The 16,474-nt window shown below is 57.7% G+C and overlaps 3 protein-coding genes across 5 annotated transcripts in view; 1 reads left to right on the plus strand and 2 right to left on the minus strand.

The window, feature by feature from the left end:
- Positions 1 to 55: 55 nt before the first annotated feature.
- CENPO (centromere protein O) lies at positions 56 to 7,368 on the minus strand. 2 transcript variants are annotated; one of them, XM_035563690.2, is made up of 7 exons: positions 7,316 to 7,368; positions 5,744 to 5,953; positions 5,088 to 5,257; positions 4,625 to 4,736; positions 3,581 to 3,840; positions 2,896 to 3,067; positions 56 to 1,901 (listed from the first exon to the last, which is right to left on the minus strand). In XM_035563690.2, exons 2-7 carry the CDS (start codon positions 5,772 to 5,774, stop codon positions 1,753 to 1,755), a joined length of 894 nt encoding a protein of 297 aa, XP_035419583.1. In that variant the 5' UTR covers positions 5,775 to 5,953; positions 7,316 to 7,368; the 3' UTR covers positions 56 to 1,752. The 2 variants fall into 2 exon arrangements, with proteins under 2 accessions (XP_035419583.1, XP_035419585.1); XM_035563692.2 differs by lacking the exon at positions 7,316 to 7,368 and having other exon boundaries at positions 5,663 to 5,788.
- Positions 7,369 to 7,471: 103 nt separating this feature from the next.
- PTRHD1 (peptidyl-tRNA hydrolase domain containing 1) lies at positions 7,472 to 8,872 on the plus strand. The gene is given in 3 exon segments (XM_035563693.2): positions 7,472 to 7,629; positions 7,631 to 7,708; positions 8,507 to 8,872. Coding segments are annotated over 3 exon segments (372 nt in total). The 5' UTR covers positions 7,472 to 7,506; the 3' UTR covers positions 8,678 to 8,872.
- A 1,488-nt stretch (positions 8,873 to 10,360) lies between these two features.
- NCOA1 (nuclear receptor coactivator 1) overlaps positions 10,361 to 16,474 on the minus strand; it is a 64,112-nt gene continuing 57,998 nt past the window's right edge. The window contains exons 15-19 of one of the 2 annotated variants that reach the window (XM_035563688.2): positions 16,014 to 16,413; positions 14,853 to 15,027; positions 13,749 to 13,932; positions 12,754 to 12,843; positions 10,361 to 11,550 (exon numbers count right to left, since the gene is read on the minus strand). In XM_035563688.2, coding sequence (XP_035419581.1) covers positions 11,386 to 11,550; positions 12,754 to 12,843; positions 13,749 to 13,932; positions 14,853 to 15,027; positions 16,014 to 16,413 — 1,014 coding nt within the window. In that variant the 3' untranslated portion in view covers positions 10,361 to 11,385. Of the gene's footprint in view, positions 11,554 to 12,753; positions 12,844 to 13,748; positions 13,933 to 14,852; positions 15,028 to 16,013; positions 16,414 to 16,474 lie in introns of both variants that reach the window. The other variant, XM_035563689.2, reaches the window with a different exon arrangement.

Raw genomic sequence — 16,474 nt, forward strand, 5'->3', positions numbered from 1 at the left:
GAGAAGAAAAACAAACACAAACCAATATTGTGTATTTAAGATATATAAATATATTATATATATATATATATGTATAAGAGTACAGATTGACATTTATATTTTTAACTGTGCCCATTCGCTCCCCGTGGCAGAGCTCCTCTCGCACACGCTGGGGTCGGCTGCTGTCACGCTGCTGTTGCCTGATGGAAGAGAGGACCAGGAACGGCCGAGAAGGGACTGCTGTGCTCAGCCTGACGCTGCCGGGGCTGGGGGAGAGGAGGCACACCCAGAGTGTAATTACGCCACTAGTTTCTTGAATAGAAAGCAGCTGAATTTCAAAGCCCGGTTCTGCGTCTGCTGTGTTCTGGGGTTGCAGGTACAGTGAGAAGGGCTTGGCTGCCTCTCCAAGGGAATACCGGAGGGGTCCCCACAGGGGAGCACAATGCCTTTGGCGGCTTTTGCTCCTTTCCCTTGTTGGGGCTCAGCTGGCTCTGGCAGCAGAGACCCAAAACACTGGGAACCGCAATATGAACGATACAGGAGTTTAACCTCTACCCCATCCCTCAAAAGGAAAGAAAATCCCCATCCTCAGCCCGCGCCGTTCCCCGTTCTGTCCCTGCACTCGCAGGACCTGGCTGCTGGTGCAAGCAGCACCCACGTGGAACAGGAGCGATGCTGATGCAGGGAGAAACCAGCAGCCTCGCCCACCCTGCCAAATGCAGGCAGCTGAGGCTGTTTGCACCCCGGGATATAAACCCGGAGGGGTGACGGGCCTTATGCAGGCACCCTGATGACCTGTCACCTCCTCTAAAGCAGCCTCAGCCTGGTGAGCCTTCCTCCGTGAGGAGCTCTGACCACCACGGGCAGGAATCGCTACCTGGAGTTACGACCCTTGTAAACTGGAGGTTACATTTAAACGGGTTCGGTTTGGACAAACAGCTTGAACAACTACAGAAACAATTAAAAAACAAATTACAGAGCTATTTCCACATGCCTTATCCCATGTGGGGCTGGCACAAAAACAGGGCAGAAGAAAATCCTGTTGCTCAACCCACACGTTATAAGGCTAGAAGAACCGATAGATTTCTTAAATACCACAGAAGTTCTATGTCACTGAAATTACTAAGTTTTAAAAATACTCCTATAAGAACATCAAGTTTTTAAGATCTGATCCAAACTCAGAAGCACAAAGACAGGACACCATGAAAGCTGTCCCGTGCCCAAAGAGAAGGAAACAGAATGTCCAAAGCCACTGCTGGTGTCTGGCGTGAAATCTTCTGGAAAGTTTGATGTTAATGCGCTGGGGGGGCTGCCCTAACAACCACAGCTGTCCTCCAGTCCTCCCAGTTCCCAACTTAAGTCCTTTCCTGGCTGTTGCAAGGACGGCAGAGATTCCTCTGCTTGCTCCCTGCTTTCTGAGGCCTGGATACACGCGCAGAGGCAATCCGTAGGGCTGTTGTTCCAAAAGCACCGAGCTGCTGAAGTCTCAGTATTAGTTTCTCACTATAATCACAAAAATTTCCGTCAGCTACAGAGTTCTGGGGCACCGGCCGCAGCGACGCATGACGAGCAGCAATCAAATCACGCAGAATCACAGCGCTGAGGAAAGATTACCTGCATCAGACACCCAGAAGCCTCCAGGAAACACTGCTCTCAAGATTCAAAGCGGGCCAAGTGCTCCTCAGGGGGATCTCAGCAACAGTGCCGGGCCCGTGGGAAGCATTTGCATGTTGAGAGCAGGCCCCGCAGGCAGGGGAGCTGAGGGGAGGCGAGTTACTGGGGAGAGCCAGGGGGACTTATCAGTGCTTCGTCCTGGGTTTCTTCAGCTTTGCTGAACGAGTCGAAGGCTTTGTGCAGAGCCACGCGGCGGAACACGTCCGAGTGAGCTGCTGCCATCTCTGCTAGCGCCGCGGGAGCGTTGGCTGGTGGGCAGAAGTAGGTGGGGAGAACAGATTTACCAGCACAGAACTATTTGCTTCTCCTTCTTCCCTTGTCCCTAGGGAGCTTTTACTCTCCCACGCCAGTTTTCCTTCTTGTAACCCTTCTCTCTCCTCCCTAACCCTTCGGGGCCTGCATTTCCCCCTCGGGATTTGAAGAGCTGCAGAGGGCCACGGGGAGGGAGCACCTCGGCCGCCCTGCGGCTGGGTTCAGCTCACACAAGGAGGCCTCAGACCACGGCTGGTGGCAGAAGGAGATGACGAGCTCGAGCTGCAACGTTTGGAGCTCCATCTAGCTGCACGCCGGTCCATACACCTTGCAGCCGAGCCAGCCCGAGGGGGCAGATGAGTGGGACACTGCACGTCTGGGGCAGGCCCACAGCCTTCCATCACCACAGGGGGCACAGAGGCAAATGACTCAACCAGGTTTGGTGGTTGGGGTCACCAGCCATAAAACAGCACAGATCAGGGTTAAGCCCTGACACATCGCTGCAGAAGATGCTCAGCACCGCTGTCTGTGACCCCAGGAGGAGGTAGCATTACAGAAGAGGGGGATTGGGTGGTGTCAGGAAAGCTTTTCTGGCAGAGAGTAAGCAGCATTTTGCAGTACTGCTGACACCTTAAAAGGGGTCATAAATCTCACTCCTGCCTCTCTCTGTGCCACTGTATTTCAGGAGGTGCCAGCACACCTGATGGTGCAATGGGGGCAGTTACAGCCTGGCCGAACAACGCGAGACATCCCAACAGCAGGCCTCGGTGTCTACATAACCCTCATTAATCATTTCTCTAATTACACCGAGAGAAATTCCTGATGCTAAAGAGATCCCGTCTTATCTCCCTACAACTAACCCCCATCCCACAGAAAGCTCTTTCCTCCTGCAGAAATATAAGAGCTTGCTCCTTTCTGTCCCCAGAAAGACTAGGAGGAATCCCCGCCCATCTGCACCATCCCCACCGGACACCTGCACCACTCACTCACGTGTGCACGAAACGATGGCTTCGGTAGGGAGGCTGCAACAGAGATCTGCGTAAAGCAGCTTGGCGGTGAACAGAAAGCTCCTGCTGTCGCTTGACACGTTGTAACGAAAGACCAGCAAGTTACACAAGGAGTTCCTCTGCAAGGTCCCTTCTAGGCAGTCTGAAAAGCGTTCCTGAGCGGACAAAGACAACTTCTGAACACGAAGCTAGGACAGGAGCCCGTCAGCGTAGGGCTGGGAGCTCCCCAAGCACAGATCCCCCACCCTCTGCACCATGCCCATACACCCCGGGGTGGCTGCACTGTCAGCAAACCCCACGAGGGTAAGACTTAAACAAACAAGTGCTCGTCTACGCCTTCCAGCCACGTTCTCCAGAGGCCTTTTACAAGAGCTCAGCTCCTCCAGCTTAGGGATCTCCGAGAGGGGAGGCAGCTTGCCTCGTGTTTGACAGCAAATTTTAAAAGAGCCACAGCAAGACGTCTAAATATCTGAATACCAGCGAAACAGGCAGTAGAGTTTGTAGTCACAAAGCCGTCTGTTAAGCTCTGAAAAATCACAGCTGCGAGTGCTTTGTATAAATAAACCTGCCTAGATTTCCCCCAGCACTTCAGAGGTGCATGCCCTCGTAATACTTGGTATATAAAAGGCAAAAGGACAGGTGAGCATCGCTGCCGCAGCCCCTGGTACCTGTAACTGGTCCGCCTGGTACCTCCGCCCAGCGTAAGCGTTCAGGTGGTCCGACAGGACAGACAGAAAGCGCCTGATGTCCGTCCGCAGGTACTTCTTGGCGATCTGCTCCAAGGGGATGAAGATGGGGACGGAGTGGCGTTGAATCTGCACCTCTGGCTTGGTGAGGACGTCCAGGTAGTAGGACTCCAGGTAGGTGCCCTCGTAAGCAGTGCTGATGCAGAAGCACACCCCCCGCTTGGTCAGCTTCCCGCTGATCCCTTTTGGGTCCGGAGAGAGAATTTTTACTCAGTGCTGCCAAAACGCGTCACCACAAGGAACTTTTGATGGGACAGCACAGACTGCAGGAGGGGCCGTATCCCTGGGGAGGTCCCTGGGATGAGCAAGGACTTGCAAGAGGTCAGGGATGTAAAAGCCAGCAATTTTTTTATAAGGGACATCGAATAAATTCAAGGAGACTAAAGGTAGCTTAAATTCCCAGTAACTGGGTTATGCTGGCACTTCCAAACAGTCCTGGCTTCCACATGACAGGGAGAAGAGGCTGCTCCCAGGGGAGGAAAGCAGCATTTCACTGCCCCAGAAAGAGTGGCAGGAGGGCTCAGGGGCTAAACCCACTTTCACAACACAGGGAACTATCCCCACACCGTCCCTCTAAGGACCAGAACACAGAGCACAGGTAACTCACGTTAGAAACGACAAAAAAAGAATTAAAAGTTCAGGAACAGATGAAAATAAGGTGCTGGGTTAGCACCTCGGACCAACTGGATGTGTAACTACCTAATTCCCAAAGGCTTCACTAGCACTAAGGTGTTGCACACTTTCCAAAATCTGATCTCAGTCCAAATGGTGCAGTTGAGTAAATAACAGTTTCTGCAACATCAGTGAGGCCTTCTTTGAGAGGCAGGAAAGTACAACACCACTGCTTTTGCTGGGCTTTCAGAATAAAGGCTTCAAGCACCACAGAAGTTGAACTTCACATCAAATTCACCTTTCAGAACTTGCGCCCCAAAAGCAGCAGAACACACGCAAACCTGGAGACATTACCTGTGAGGTAAAAGAGCTGCAGCAGGGCCTTAATGCTTTTTATCTTCCACTCCAGAACAGCCTGAGCGCTGGGCTGCTCTGGATCCGCCTCGACCCCTTCTTTCTCCAGAAGCTACAAAAACCAGAAGAAGAGAGAGGGCAGAAGTCAGCGACACCGAACTTGTCGCCTGCAGGGAATGCGGCCAGGCTACAGAGAAATAACCCAGTTCTGGGAAAAGTGAGGCAGAGTTTCAAGGGGAAGAGGGGAAAAAGAGTTCAGAAATAGCCCCACGATCTCCAGGTAAGTAGACCCAGCAGTCCTGCACTACACCGTACTGAAGACAAGGGACAGCAGGACTGAACGTTGCTTAAAAACGGAAAATACAAAACGGTAGTTGACTCTAAATTAATAACTTCAGTAATTCCACGCTACGGGAGGATGACACAGCCCTCTGCCAGATCTCTGCAGCAAGCCCTTTCTCACCCGCTTGTGCTGCAGCTCCAGTTTCGCCCGCAGCTCATCCCTCTGGGCTCTCAGCTCCTGCACCCTGGCTTTCAGTCCAGCCAGCTTCTCCTCTTGCTGCTCCTTTTCTTCTTGCTTCAGGGCCAGCTCGTGAGCCTGTGCCTCCAGCATCTCCAGGTGAGCTAACACCCCTGCAGGACGAGCACGACAGGCTCAAAAATCCAGCTATGATTGTTAGTCGTCTGCAAGCATTACCCAAACCGAAATGGGTCCATGTAGATACTTAAAGAAACCACTCACAACAACTTTTCAAAGGGGGATGGGACAGGCAAACGACTGCTAAAGGGGCTTTTGGGAATTTAAACAGAAAGCCTGAATGCCAGCAGGCAACAAGTACCAGGGGGTCCCCATACTCGTTAGCTAATGTCCTGAGAAGCAGAGTAAGCTGTCAAACGAACAGTCCTGATCCTAAGGGATCTGCAACCTCCCGTTTTATTCCTAACCCAGAGCAGCAGAGCAGCTTGTCTGATGTCCCCGTAGCCTAAATTTGCCCTGAACCACAACGTGGCTGGGCGAGTCAGGGTGTCACTCCTCACCCCAAGCACTTCATGGTGCGCTCCTGTGAGAGAGCATACTTCGAGGGACAGCATACTCTGCACCCCAAAGCAGCAGCTCACCATCCCGTGAGTACGCTTTCCTTTCCTCCATCTTCCTCCACGACCCTGGTACAAGTCAGACCGCAGGTGTCAGCCCTCCTCTGTCCCAGGAGGCGGCGGTGAGAGCTCTTCCTCACGGGGCCTCTTCTTCCTCGCGCTGCTGGAAGGGGGCTCCGAGAAGCCCGGGGGCTGGTCGGGCTCCAAGACTGGAGCACGAGGATGTCCTGAGGGCTGAAACGGCACGTTACAAACCGCCAAAGCCTCCCATGAGCACAGGCAGGGACAAGATTTGACACCCCGAGCCTAGAGGGACCGCACCCCAGGGGGGTGACAGGGACCCCTCGGGTCGCCCCCACATGGAGGTGGGGAGGAGGCAGGTGGCGGGGACACCTGGGGACACCACGAAGGGGGACCGAGGGAGAGCAGGGAGGGGAAGCAGGGCACTCTGCAGGTGCCTGGGGACCCCTGTTGAGGGGTCAAGGGGATGCGGGGGAGCTGGGCAGCCTGGGGCCACCAAATTTGGGGGGGGGGGGGGGGGCAGGGGAGGCAAACAACCAAGAGCTGAGGAGGGAACGGGGCCAATTTGGGGGCCAGAGGGACACAGGGCGGCCTAGAGACCCCCAGTGATGGGGATGTGGGGGTCAGGGGCACATAGGGTGGCCTGGGGAAGCCCCCCGAAGGGGGGTTGGGGAGGGTTCAGGGGGACACGAGGCAGCCCAGGGACCCCCATTGAGGGGGGTAGGGGGGTCAGGGGGACACAGGGTGGCCAGTGGACGCCCCCCAAGAGGTTTGGGGGGGCTCAGGGGGACACAGGGCAGCCCAGGGATGCCCCCTGAGGGGGATTTGGGGGGCCAGGGGGACAAAGGGCAGCTCAGAGGCACCCCTCGAGGGGTTTGGGGGGCTCAGGGGGACACGGGGCAGCCCAGGGACGTCCCCTGAGGGGGATTTGGGGGGGGCAGGGGGACACGGGGCAGCCCAGGGACCCCTATCGAGGGGGACAGGGGGGTCAGGGGAACACAGGGTGGCCAGGAGACGCCCCCCAAGAGGTTGGGGGGGGGGTCAGGAGGACACGGGGCGACCCAGGGGGACACAAGGCAGCCCGGGAACGCCCCAAAGGGGGTTTGGGGGGGGGTCAGGGGGACAAAGGGTGGCCTGGGGACCCCGACTGATGGGGGTGTGGGGGTCAGGGGGACACGGGGAGACTCGGGGACACCCCCAAGGGCTTTGGAGGGGGGTGAGGAGGACACAGATCAGCCCGGAGACCCCCGTCGAAGGGGGATTTGGGGGGGGGGGGGGGCAGGAGGACAAAGGGGGGCCCGAGGGCTTTTGGGGGGAGGTCAGGGGGACGCGGGGCAGCCCAGGGACGCCCCGTGAGGGGGATTTGGGGGGACAGGGGGCGGCCAGGGGATGCCCCCCAAGAGGTTTGGGGGGGGTCAGGGGGACACGGGGCGGCTCGGGGACCCCCAGTAACGGGGATGTGGGGGTCAGGGGCAGCCCAATGACACTCCCTCAAGGGGTTTGGGGGTATCGGGGGGGGATTTTGGGGGGTTAAAGGGACCCAGGGACCCCCCCGTGCCCCCTCCCCTCTCTCACCCCGCTCAAACTCCGCGCTCCGACCGACCCCGCCGGAACTACGTCACTCCCCCTCCCCCCCGCTCCTTTTTGCCGTACAACAAAATGGCGGCGCCCTCTCCTCTCCGCCCCCAGCACGCACCGCCACGCTCCCCCCTCCCCTCCCCTCCCGTCCCCCTCCACCGTGAGGCTGCGCGGCGCCGTACGGCAACATGGCGGCGCCCGGAGCGGCGGCGGCGGCGCTGGTGCAGTACGTGGTGCTGCGGGGCGACCTGGCCCGCTCGTGGCCGCTGGGCGCGGTGGTGGCCCAGGCCTGTCACGCCGCCCTGGCGGCCCGCGCACGCGCACGGCGGCCACCCGGACACCGGCGCCTACCTGGCGCTGGGCGGCGCCATGCGTACGGTGGTGCTGGAGGTGCGCGGGGCATGCCGGGAAGGGGGCGCCGCGCTGAGGGGAGCCGTGGCCGCCATTTTGAGGCGGTGCCTCGGGGACCCACCAGGACCCCTCAGCCCCGCTCCCTGGGGACCCCCCCCCGGCCCCCAGGCTCAGCCCTCGGGACCCCCCCCCCCTCCCCCCAGGGTCCCATCAGCAGTGGTGGCTTCGTGCTGGGTCGGTGGGCGTGGGGGACGGCAGAGGGGTTTGTGGTAGCCCGATGACGATTTGGGGGAAAAAGGGGTGTTTTGAGGGGTTTAATGCTTGTGTGGGCTCAAAACTCCCTGCTGGTGGTGGTCACTGTGGTAACCTAACGAAAAAAATGTGGGTCTGGAGCATGAGGCCTGTGAGGAGCAGCTGAGGGAGCTGGGGGTGTTTGGTCTGGCTCAGGGGAGACCATATCGCTCTCTGCAACTGCCTGAAAGGAAGGTGTGGGGAGCTGGGGGTCGGCCTCTTCTCACAGATAACCAGTGATAGGACCAGAGGGAACGGCCTCAAGTTGTGCCAGGGGAGGTTCAGGCTGGAAATGAGGAGACATTTCTGCTCAGAAAGAGCAGTCAGGCATTGGGATGGGTTGCCCAGGGAGGCGGTGGCGTCACCGTCCCTGGGGGTGTTCAAGGAGAGGTTGGACGTGGTGCTTGGGGACATGGGTTAGTGGGTGACATTGGTGGTAGGGGGGTGGTCGGACCAGGTGACCTTGGAGGGCTTTTCCAACCTTCATGATTCAATATCTCTCTGCGGCTCTTACGTGCACCTTACTGCAAATTTTTTCTTCCCCAGGCTCCAGATGAGGCCGCCCTGACGGTGCTGGCAGAGACCCTGAAGCAGCACAGCATTGACCACGAAGTATGGACTGAGCAGCCTGAGAACATTCCCACCTGCCTGGCGCTCAGGCCCTACCCGAAGGACCAAGTGCACCAGCACCTGAAGAAGTTCAAATTGCTGAAGTGATCTCTGCTCTAACTGCGGATGGCCACGGGCAGCTCTCCTCCCAAATCAGAGCTTAGCTCGCCCCCAGACAAGCGCCAGGAGGAAAGCTGCTGCGTCTCGGGAGCGCTGCTAAAGCTTATCAGCCTTGTGGGATAGCGGTTAAAAAGTGTAAAACGCCTCTTTAGTGGAGAGGATTAAATAATTGTCTGTGCAGAATGTGACTCTGTTATATGGGCCTGCTGTGTCTGCGTGCAGTCAGTGTGCTTGTAGATCTTCACCCTGCCAGAGCAGGCAACCTTTTAGGGTCTGCCACACCTGGAAATGTCTCTGGTGTGTGTTAGGGGTGACATTCTTCCACGACTAGATCATGTTTTATATGCCATTCAGCTTGAATTTTACCTGATCCCTCCTGTTCTGCTCTGTATACAGCACATACGGTGCTGCTGTACCTGCCTTTCAGTTCTGTGGTGGCTTTAATTCTCCGTGTTCTCACTCAGCTGCTCAAATGCTTTATGCTTTGAGCTTCCTGCCATTTCTGCAGCTCCCTTGGACGCTGGTGTTTCTGTGCAGGATGGGCTGCACGTTCGCTGCCTCGCAGCACAGGTGGTGTCGTGTCACTTTTATTTCCCACTGATGCAGGGACAGGAGGTGACCCAAACCTGCCTGAAAAACCACAACCCTCCCCCCCGCCCCCAGCCAACCTTCAGGGTCAGGTTAACCTGGGGAGCTCCCGAAGCCAGTCGCCGAGTTTCTTTGCACCAAGCTGTTGCAAAACCCTGCTGGGAGCTGTGCGAACAGCAGACGGCAGCATCGGCCAGCGAGCGGGGATCGCTGCGGCCCTCAGCCTGCTGATTTCTGCCTCGTTTACACGCGTTTTTTGAAAGCAGCCCCCTCTTGTTAAAAAAGAAAGAAAGAAATCGCTGTTGGCTAAAAGTGCCCCGCGGTTCCCTGGCTGGGTCACGCTGTTAACGCCACGTTGGTTGCCGCCCGTGCAGCCCCCCCCAAAATCTCCCCGTTGCCCAAGCCCCCGGTGGGTGTTAGGAGGGCGCCCGGAGCCATTTCTTGTGGGGCTTTCAGAAAAAAAAAAAAAAAAAGAGCTGTTTTTGCTGCCCACTGAGGTTTAGTAGAAACCCTTGAGACGTGCAGGACGGAGAACCCCAGCGGTGCTCCTCTTCCTCACCCACCACCGCCTCCAGCACCCAGGAGGAGCGCGGCGGACACCCACCACCAGCCCTGGGGCACCGGCTGAGCACCCAAACGCCTCCCCTCTCCCCTCCCCAAAACGCTCAGGCACCCCAAAACCCCGAGCTTTTCTCGGGTGCCAGCGGGTCCTCCGCCAGCCGTGAGCATCGGGGCCCGGTCCCCCCCCCCTCCGAGCCACCGGGGCTGCGGCACCGCGCCGGATCGCCCGTCGGCACACAAACAACGAAACGTTAGCTGGCAACTCCGGTTCTTTTTTTTTTTCTTTTTTTCATTTTTTGTCATCTTTAACTCTTGCAAATGTCAATCAACAAAGCTACACATTTTTTTTTTCCACACACCAGCGCGATTTTAGAGAGAGAGAGAGAGAGGGAAAAAAAACCCATAGCCCCCCGCTCCCATAAAAGTCAGCAGTGAATATTAAAAGCGACCCCCAACTAAAAGAGAAGAAAACAAATTTATACAGAGCTCAGCGCTATTTACAGTGACAGGCTTGAGGGAAAAAAAATAAGCTATCTCCCAACAGAGAATTCAATTATTATTATTATTTTATTATTATTATTTTAAATAGTTTAAGCTACCTCAGCTGTTAAACACAATCAAAGCAGAAAGAACCGACTGCTTAATTTTATTTAATATTTAATCAGAAAATTTTATCTACAATAATTGACAGACCCCTCCCCCCCATCCTTCCCCCTAAAAATTATTGCGGTTTTTTTCCCCAAACTGTTCTTTTTTTGTCTTTTTTTTTTTTTTTTGTCTTTTTTTCCGGTTGTAATATACACGTCGTAGCCTCTGTTCGCTAGGAGGCCTTAAACCAGCATAAAACATGGAAAAAATGGTGGGTCAAAATACTCTGTTTTTCTTTAAAACCGACAAACTCACGATTGCTAGAAAAAGCTGATTGTACGCACAAGCGGGCTGGGGCAGAGGGGAGAGAAGGTTTTTTTGTTGTTGTTGTTGTTGTTTAAGCATGAATAAAAACGGCCTTTCTCGCAGAAGTCCAGCGTCGACCCCTTCCGTGCCCCACGCTGAGACGTGATCAGTGACAGATCCAGCTGAAACTGAGCTTGCTCTTCCTCCTCCTCCTCTTCCTCCTCCTCCTTTTTTCTCCTTTTTCGCCTCCTCCTCCCGACGCAGTCCTCCAGCTGCCTTCTCCCTCTCCCCTCCCCGCCTCCCCGAGAAACCTTCGTCCAGATTAAGAAGCCAGCAACTGATTACAAAAATAAGAATCATCTGTAATTTTGGCTCAAGAAACCGACTGTCCCGCCTCGTCGCTTCGCCAACATCCAACGCTGTTTTTTTTTAAAAAAAAAAGGAAAGAAAAAAAAAAAAGGGGGAAAAAAGGGGAAAAAAAAAAAATAACCCCCCAAACAAAACGAAACAAACCCCCCTTTTTGCTCCAAACACTACGAGCTGAAGAATGGCTGCGGTTTGAGATATCAAAAATCTCAGAAAAATATATAATATATATATTTATATATCTCTGTACGTCTTATTATTTAAATTTCACATTCCTCGAAAAGCGGTTATTCAGTCAGTAGCTGCTGAAGAAGGCTCTTCTGCTGGCCCTGCGGGGTCGGCGGCACCGCGGCGGCTTTCGGGGCGCCCAGGGGAGCCGGCGGGTTCAGGTAGGGGTCTCCTACCAGATTCACTGTACACTGCACGTCGGCAAACACCTGAACCTGCTGTACCTGCTGGGACACAAAAGACAAGAGGGGGTTTTAGCGGGGATGGGGCAGGGGCCGGCGGCGACGGACTGGGTACTACGTGAAGTGGAAACTCACTAGAGACTTCCTCTAGTCTGGAGCCACCACAGAGAAGAACTCTTCTGTCTTCTTGTCCTATAAAAAGAAAACCGCTGCACTCATTCGGATCAGAGCTCTGCGAGGTTCACGTTGCTCGTTCAAAAAAAAAAAAAAAAAAGAGAAAAAAGAACCAAAAAAATTAAAAAAGAAAAAAAAAATAAAAAAAGCCAGCCTGGCATCCCCTGGGCACGGGGAGCTGGCGGTACGGGAAGGCAGCGGCGTGGTCCGGAGCGGCTGCTTTACGAAATTAAAGAGCGGTGGCGCGTGGCGGCGTGTTCCCTAGGGGCTCTGCAAACCAACGCCGCGCTACGGGGAAGGGGGAGACGAGAGGCGAGGCTGAGGGGGTGGTTGGGAAGAAGGCGATTAATCGGCTGGTCCCAGCGTGAAAGGCAAATCCCGGAACCCAAAGGCGTCGGCGCTCGGTTTCGGCGCGCCGCAAGGAGGCTGCGAGGCACGGGCAGCACCCGCCGGCGCTGCCTGGCGGGACGGACGGATGGACAGACGGACAGACACCGTCCCGCAGCCTCCCTCGGTCCCTCCGTCCCTTTCCCCTTCCGAATCCCCTCGCTCTGCCCCGGATCAGCGCCGGCGGCACCGCGGCCACCCCGGCGATGGCCGAGAGAGGTGGGCACAGCCCCCGGGCGCGCTGCAGCGGAGCTGGGCAGCGGGGACGGATCCTTCCAACCCAAAATCTGAGCCTAGGATGGAAATCCTCGCCGCCTGCCCTCGCCCTGGGGCTGCTCACGGAGCCGGGCAGGGGTTCAGCTCCTCCTGCCTCCAGCAGCTGTTTTCCCAGCTCGGGTGCAGCGTTTCTGCTCCTCTGCACTAGCAGCAAGATTTTTAAAGCGCTCTGAGCAGCGCACCGAGCTTGGGCTTGACGAGGCTGGAGAGCAGAGCAGGATTTCTGAGGTCCCCAAGCGCCAGCGGCGGCAGGGACAGACCCAGCCCCGTGAGCCAGAGCTGGCCCCGACCAAAGTATTATTGCCCGGTGCCGAGCGTGGCGCCACGACACGGCCGGGATCGCTCAGTTTTGGGAGCACAGCCAACTCCTCTCTGTACCTGAGATGTGCTTAGCAGTTTCTTACTGACCTGCGCCCCATCTGCTTCGGTTTTCAAAAGGTCAGTGGAGGAAAGCTGGTTGCAGTAAAGGCCCGCGGGTCTCAGCGCCGGGTCATTTACCTGTCGAAAGCAAAGACCAAGGCTCAGCGAGGGCTCCCGGAGGTCCCTGGGCCACTCGCCACCCTCTCGAGCCGAGCCTGGGTGGGTCTGGGGAGGGGGAGCCCACGCGTGGGGCAGCGCCGGTGTCCTCCTGGCACCGGGAGCGGGTTTGGGACCTCTCTGCCTCTCTCCCAGCCTCCTGCACCTTTGCCTCGAGCTGCTGCCAGCTCTGGGAAGGTCTCCAGGGAGCGTGAAATGTCACCGAACGCGTTGACAAGAGGGGGAAAAGCCACGGGCTCGGCCCCTGGGGAGGCTGCAAGGCCTGGCCTGCAGCGCTCCCACGCAAACCCCCATGAGCCAAGAGCAGCTCCAAGGAGCTTCGTGGTGTTGAGACGAAGCCCAGCAGCTAAAACACCCGGAGACATCTTGGGCTGGCCGGGAAGGACGGAGCATCTATCAGCCACGGTGCTGGCGGCAGCATCCTGGCCTTAAATAGCCAAGGAGCAGCAGGTTTCCACGCCAGCCCCTCAGTTTAGGTACAGACACTGGGAAATTTGCTAAAAAACCCCAAAACACCTCGCCAAAGCTGCTCTCGACGGGCTTGGGGTGCTGTGGGTGCTCTGCCCCTGCTAAGGGCCCATTGGCCAGGCTCTGGCACGGTGGCAGTGGAGGCAGAGGCGTTTGCTGCTTCTCCCCTCGCCTCTTTCGGGAAGATAAATGCTGGAAAAAGTTGCAAGCCCAGCCCCGGCCCTAAACCCGCGGCAGGGGCAGCTCCCCGTGGGGGCAGCAGGAGGTTGGGACGCACGGCGCTTGTGAACGGGGGGGATTTCACAAACCCCGTTAACCTAACACGGCTCGGGGGGGACCTGGGGGAAAGGCAATCACCCGGGGAAGGTGGCAGGGGGCAGAGGCGAGGCGGCACTGACCTGCTCCGAGCACATGGAGTTCATCCCGGGCATCTGCAGCGAGCTCATCTGCATCTGGCCCGCCATGGGGTTCATGTTCTGGACGTTGGTGTTTCCTCCCGCCATGGAGACGGTGATGCTCATGTTGTTGTACATCCCCTGCTGCGCCGGGGCCGGCTGGGTCTGCCCGGCTTGGCTGAACACGCTGGTAGAGAGAGGGGGGAGAAGGGTTAGCCGGGTGTTCACGGCACTTGGGAGGATGTTCTCTGCCTGTTCTGGGTGGGATCAAGCCCCCGGAGCCAGCACTGGCTGTGCGTGCAGCTGGGGGTGGTGTGGGATGGAGGGAGAGGGGGAAAACTTTGCTCCTGCAGCCTCCTCGCTTTCTTCCCTGCACAAAGCAGGGACCCAGGTCCCTGGGACGGAGGGAGGGACAGGGGGGCATCAGAGGGGCCGCAGCAGCCCGGGGATGCCCTGGAGGGTTGGTGAGCAGGGTGGAAACATCTGCCCTCTGCTCCTGCTGCAGCAGGAGGCTGCTCAGCGTGACCTGGTGGGGCCGGAGAGACACCAGGGGCAAGGGGGGACCACGAGGGGCAGCCTGGGAGCGATGCGAAGCCCCGGTCTGTGTGACCCCAAACTCTCGCTGCTGCCTGACCAGGACAGGTTAGCTGAGCTGTGCAGATACAAAGCAATGCATCCAGGTGAAATTTTGGGTTGGTTTGGTTTGGTTTTTTTTTCCTGTTTCTGGCGATCCGAAGCTCAAACCTGACTCGCACACGAAAAAAGGCAGCAAACCTGGTGATTTCCCATTTCACCCCCCCAAGTCAGAGCTGGACGCATTTGTTTAAGAGGCACCAGCACGGGCCTCACTGGGACAGCCGGACACGGCTCCCTTTATTGTCACATTTCCTAAATCCACCTGCTTTCACGGCACATAATTAAGCCACCATCGAAAGCCAAAACCTGCTCCGTGCCTCGTCCAACACGTGCTCACTGATTGAAACCGAAGCTCTGCGGGCTTCTGGCCACCCCTGAGCCTGGGTGAACGGCCTGGATCATCGGGGTCGGAACCAGAGGCCCTAAAAATCCCCCCCGACCCCAAGCACCCGAGGATCCCCGTGACCTTACTTGCTGTTGCCCATGGCTCCTTGCTGCCAGGTCTTCATGTCGGGCGACTGGTAGCCCGGGGTCGGCGGCGCCGGCTGCAGCATGGGGCTCTGCGACGGGGGGAGCTGCGGCGACATCAGGGGGCTGCTGGGGCTGAGCGAGGGGGCGAAGGCGGGCTCGCTTTGCTGACCCATGCCTGGGGAAGGACAGAGGGCATCAGCCGGGCGGGGGGGGGGGGGGGTGGGACGCTGTCGGTACCCCCCTTCCACCTCCTCCCCCTGCAGCTGCTGGTATCAAGGCAGAAGAATCAGCCGCGACTTTCGGTCCCAGGGTCTCTGGGTTTCACTTCAAGCAGCTGCACCGCTCCCGTATTTGCAAATATTTCAGAGCCCAGCGAGCGGGGAACCCCCTTCCCCCAGTGGTTTCCATCAGCAGGCGGCCCTATTTCCTACCACGCCTGGATGGGAAACGGCCGGGGCACTGATAAGGTCGTGGCTAAGGGGGTCCTGCAGGGCTGCCGCACCCTGGGGCGGCCGTCTCCTCCTTGCTGAGACCCCGCACGGGACGTGAAGACCTTCAAGCACCCGACCCAGTGCGCCCTCCTGCCCGAGCTCAGGGATTTAACGAGAGCTCAGTGCCCACAGGACAAGCAGGAGCTGTCTGCAGCTCACCCCAAACGTCCTGGCAAGGATTTGGTCTGATCCCGAGCGTAAGTGTTTAGGGAAGCACAATTCGGGGGAGCGCTCTGCCGTTTGATTTTGGTGGGAAGGGTAAAAACAAACAAAAAAATGAATTGTTTGGCCAAATGATGTTGTTTCTTTTTTTTAGATTTGACCAGAAAAGGTTCGCTGGGGGTGTGCAGAAAGAGCAGTAAGACGCGGTGTGAGATGGCGGCGGCGAAGCCCGCGGTGCCGCAGCATCCTCCGAGGTCACCGCTGTGCCCTCTGCCTCTCTCCCCACACCGCTTTGCGAGGAGAGCAGACAAAACCAAGGACAACACCGCAAGCAAACCCCACTCCTTGCGATATCTGGGTAAAGCCGGGTTTTCCGGGAGCATCTTTGTGTTTTTCCTGTCCCTCGGGGCACACCTCCAGCGCGCCGTGCCTCCCCACGCCCTCGCCACCCTTCCACCGAGGATGCCGGCGCCGAGAGGGGCTCGCCGTCCCCTCCGGCCTCACCTACCTGACCCCGAATACTGAAAGATGTTCTGCTGCATCTGCGGCGTCATCCCGGCGCCGAACTGCCCGCCGACGCCGCCCATCATCCCCCTGTTGACCATGCCGCCGCGGTTCGCCAGCGCGGCCTCGGGGCTGGACGCCAGCTGCGAGAAGGGGCTGGTGGAGGTGGGGGGGTTCCCGGGGCTCGTACCGTAGTTGGGGGGGTAAGGGAACTGCTGCGGGGGGGCTTGGGGCAGCCGGGCGGCCCCCATCTGCACCGGGAGGCCGGCCGAGGGCGGGAGGTTGTTGCCGAAGCTCTGCTGTCTCATCAGGAGGGCTCGCTGCTGCATGAGCTGCCGCTGCCGGTGCTGCTGGCTGTAGAGCTCGCGCTGGCGCTGGGCCAGCATCTGGGCGTTGAGGGGAGGCTGCGGGGGGGGGCGGGGGGAAAGGAAGATGCCCGAATTAGCCCCCCCCGCTCCCCTGCAA

Source organism: Cygnus atratus, chromosome 3, assembly GCF_013377495.2.
Source record: "Cygnus atratus isolate AKBS03 ecotype Queensland, Australia chromosome 3, CAtr_DNAZoo_HiC_assembly, whole genome shotgun sequence".
In the NCBI taxonomy this organism is placed as follows: domain Eukaryota; kingdom Metazoa; phylum Chordata; class Aves; order Anseriformes; family Anatidae; genus Cygnus; species Cygnus atratus.

Bases quoted from the DNA above. Each gene is read 5' to 3' on its own strand.
- CENPO (XM_035563690.2), bottom strand. From the start codon at position 5,774: ATGGAGGAAAGGAAAGCGTACTCACGGGATG. The intron at 4,737-5,087 runs GTGAGAAAGGGC...TGGTTTTTGTAG, and splicing joins TGGAGCTGCAGCACAAGCGG to CTTCTGGAGAAAGAAGGGGT. The intron at 3,068-3,580 runs GTACCAGGGGCT...TTGTCCGCTCAG, and splicing joins ACCAGGCGGACCAGTTACAG to GAACGCTTTTCAGACTGCCT.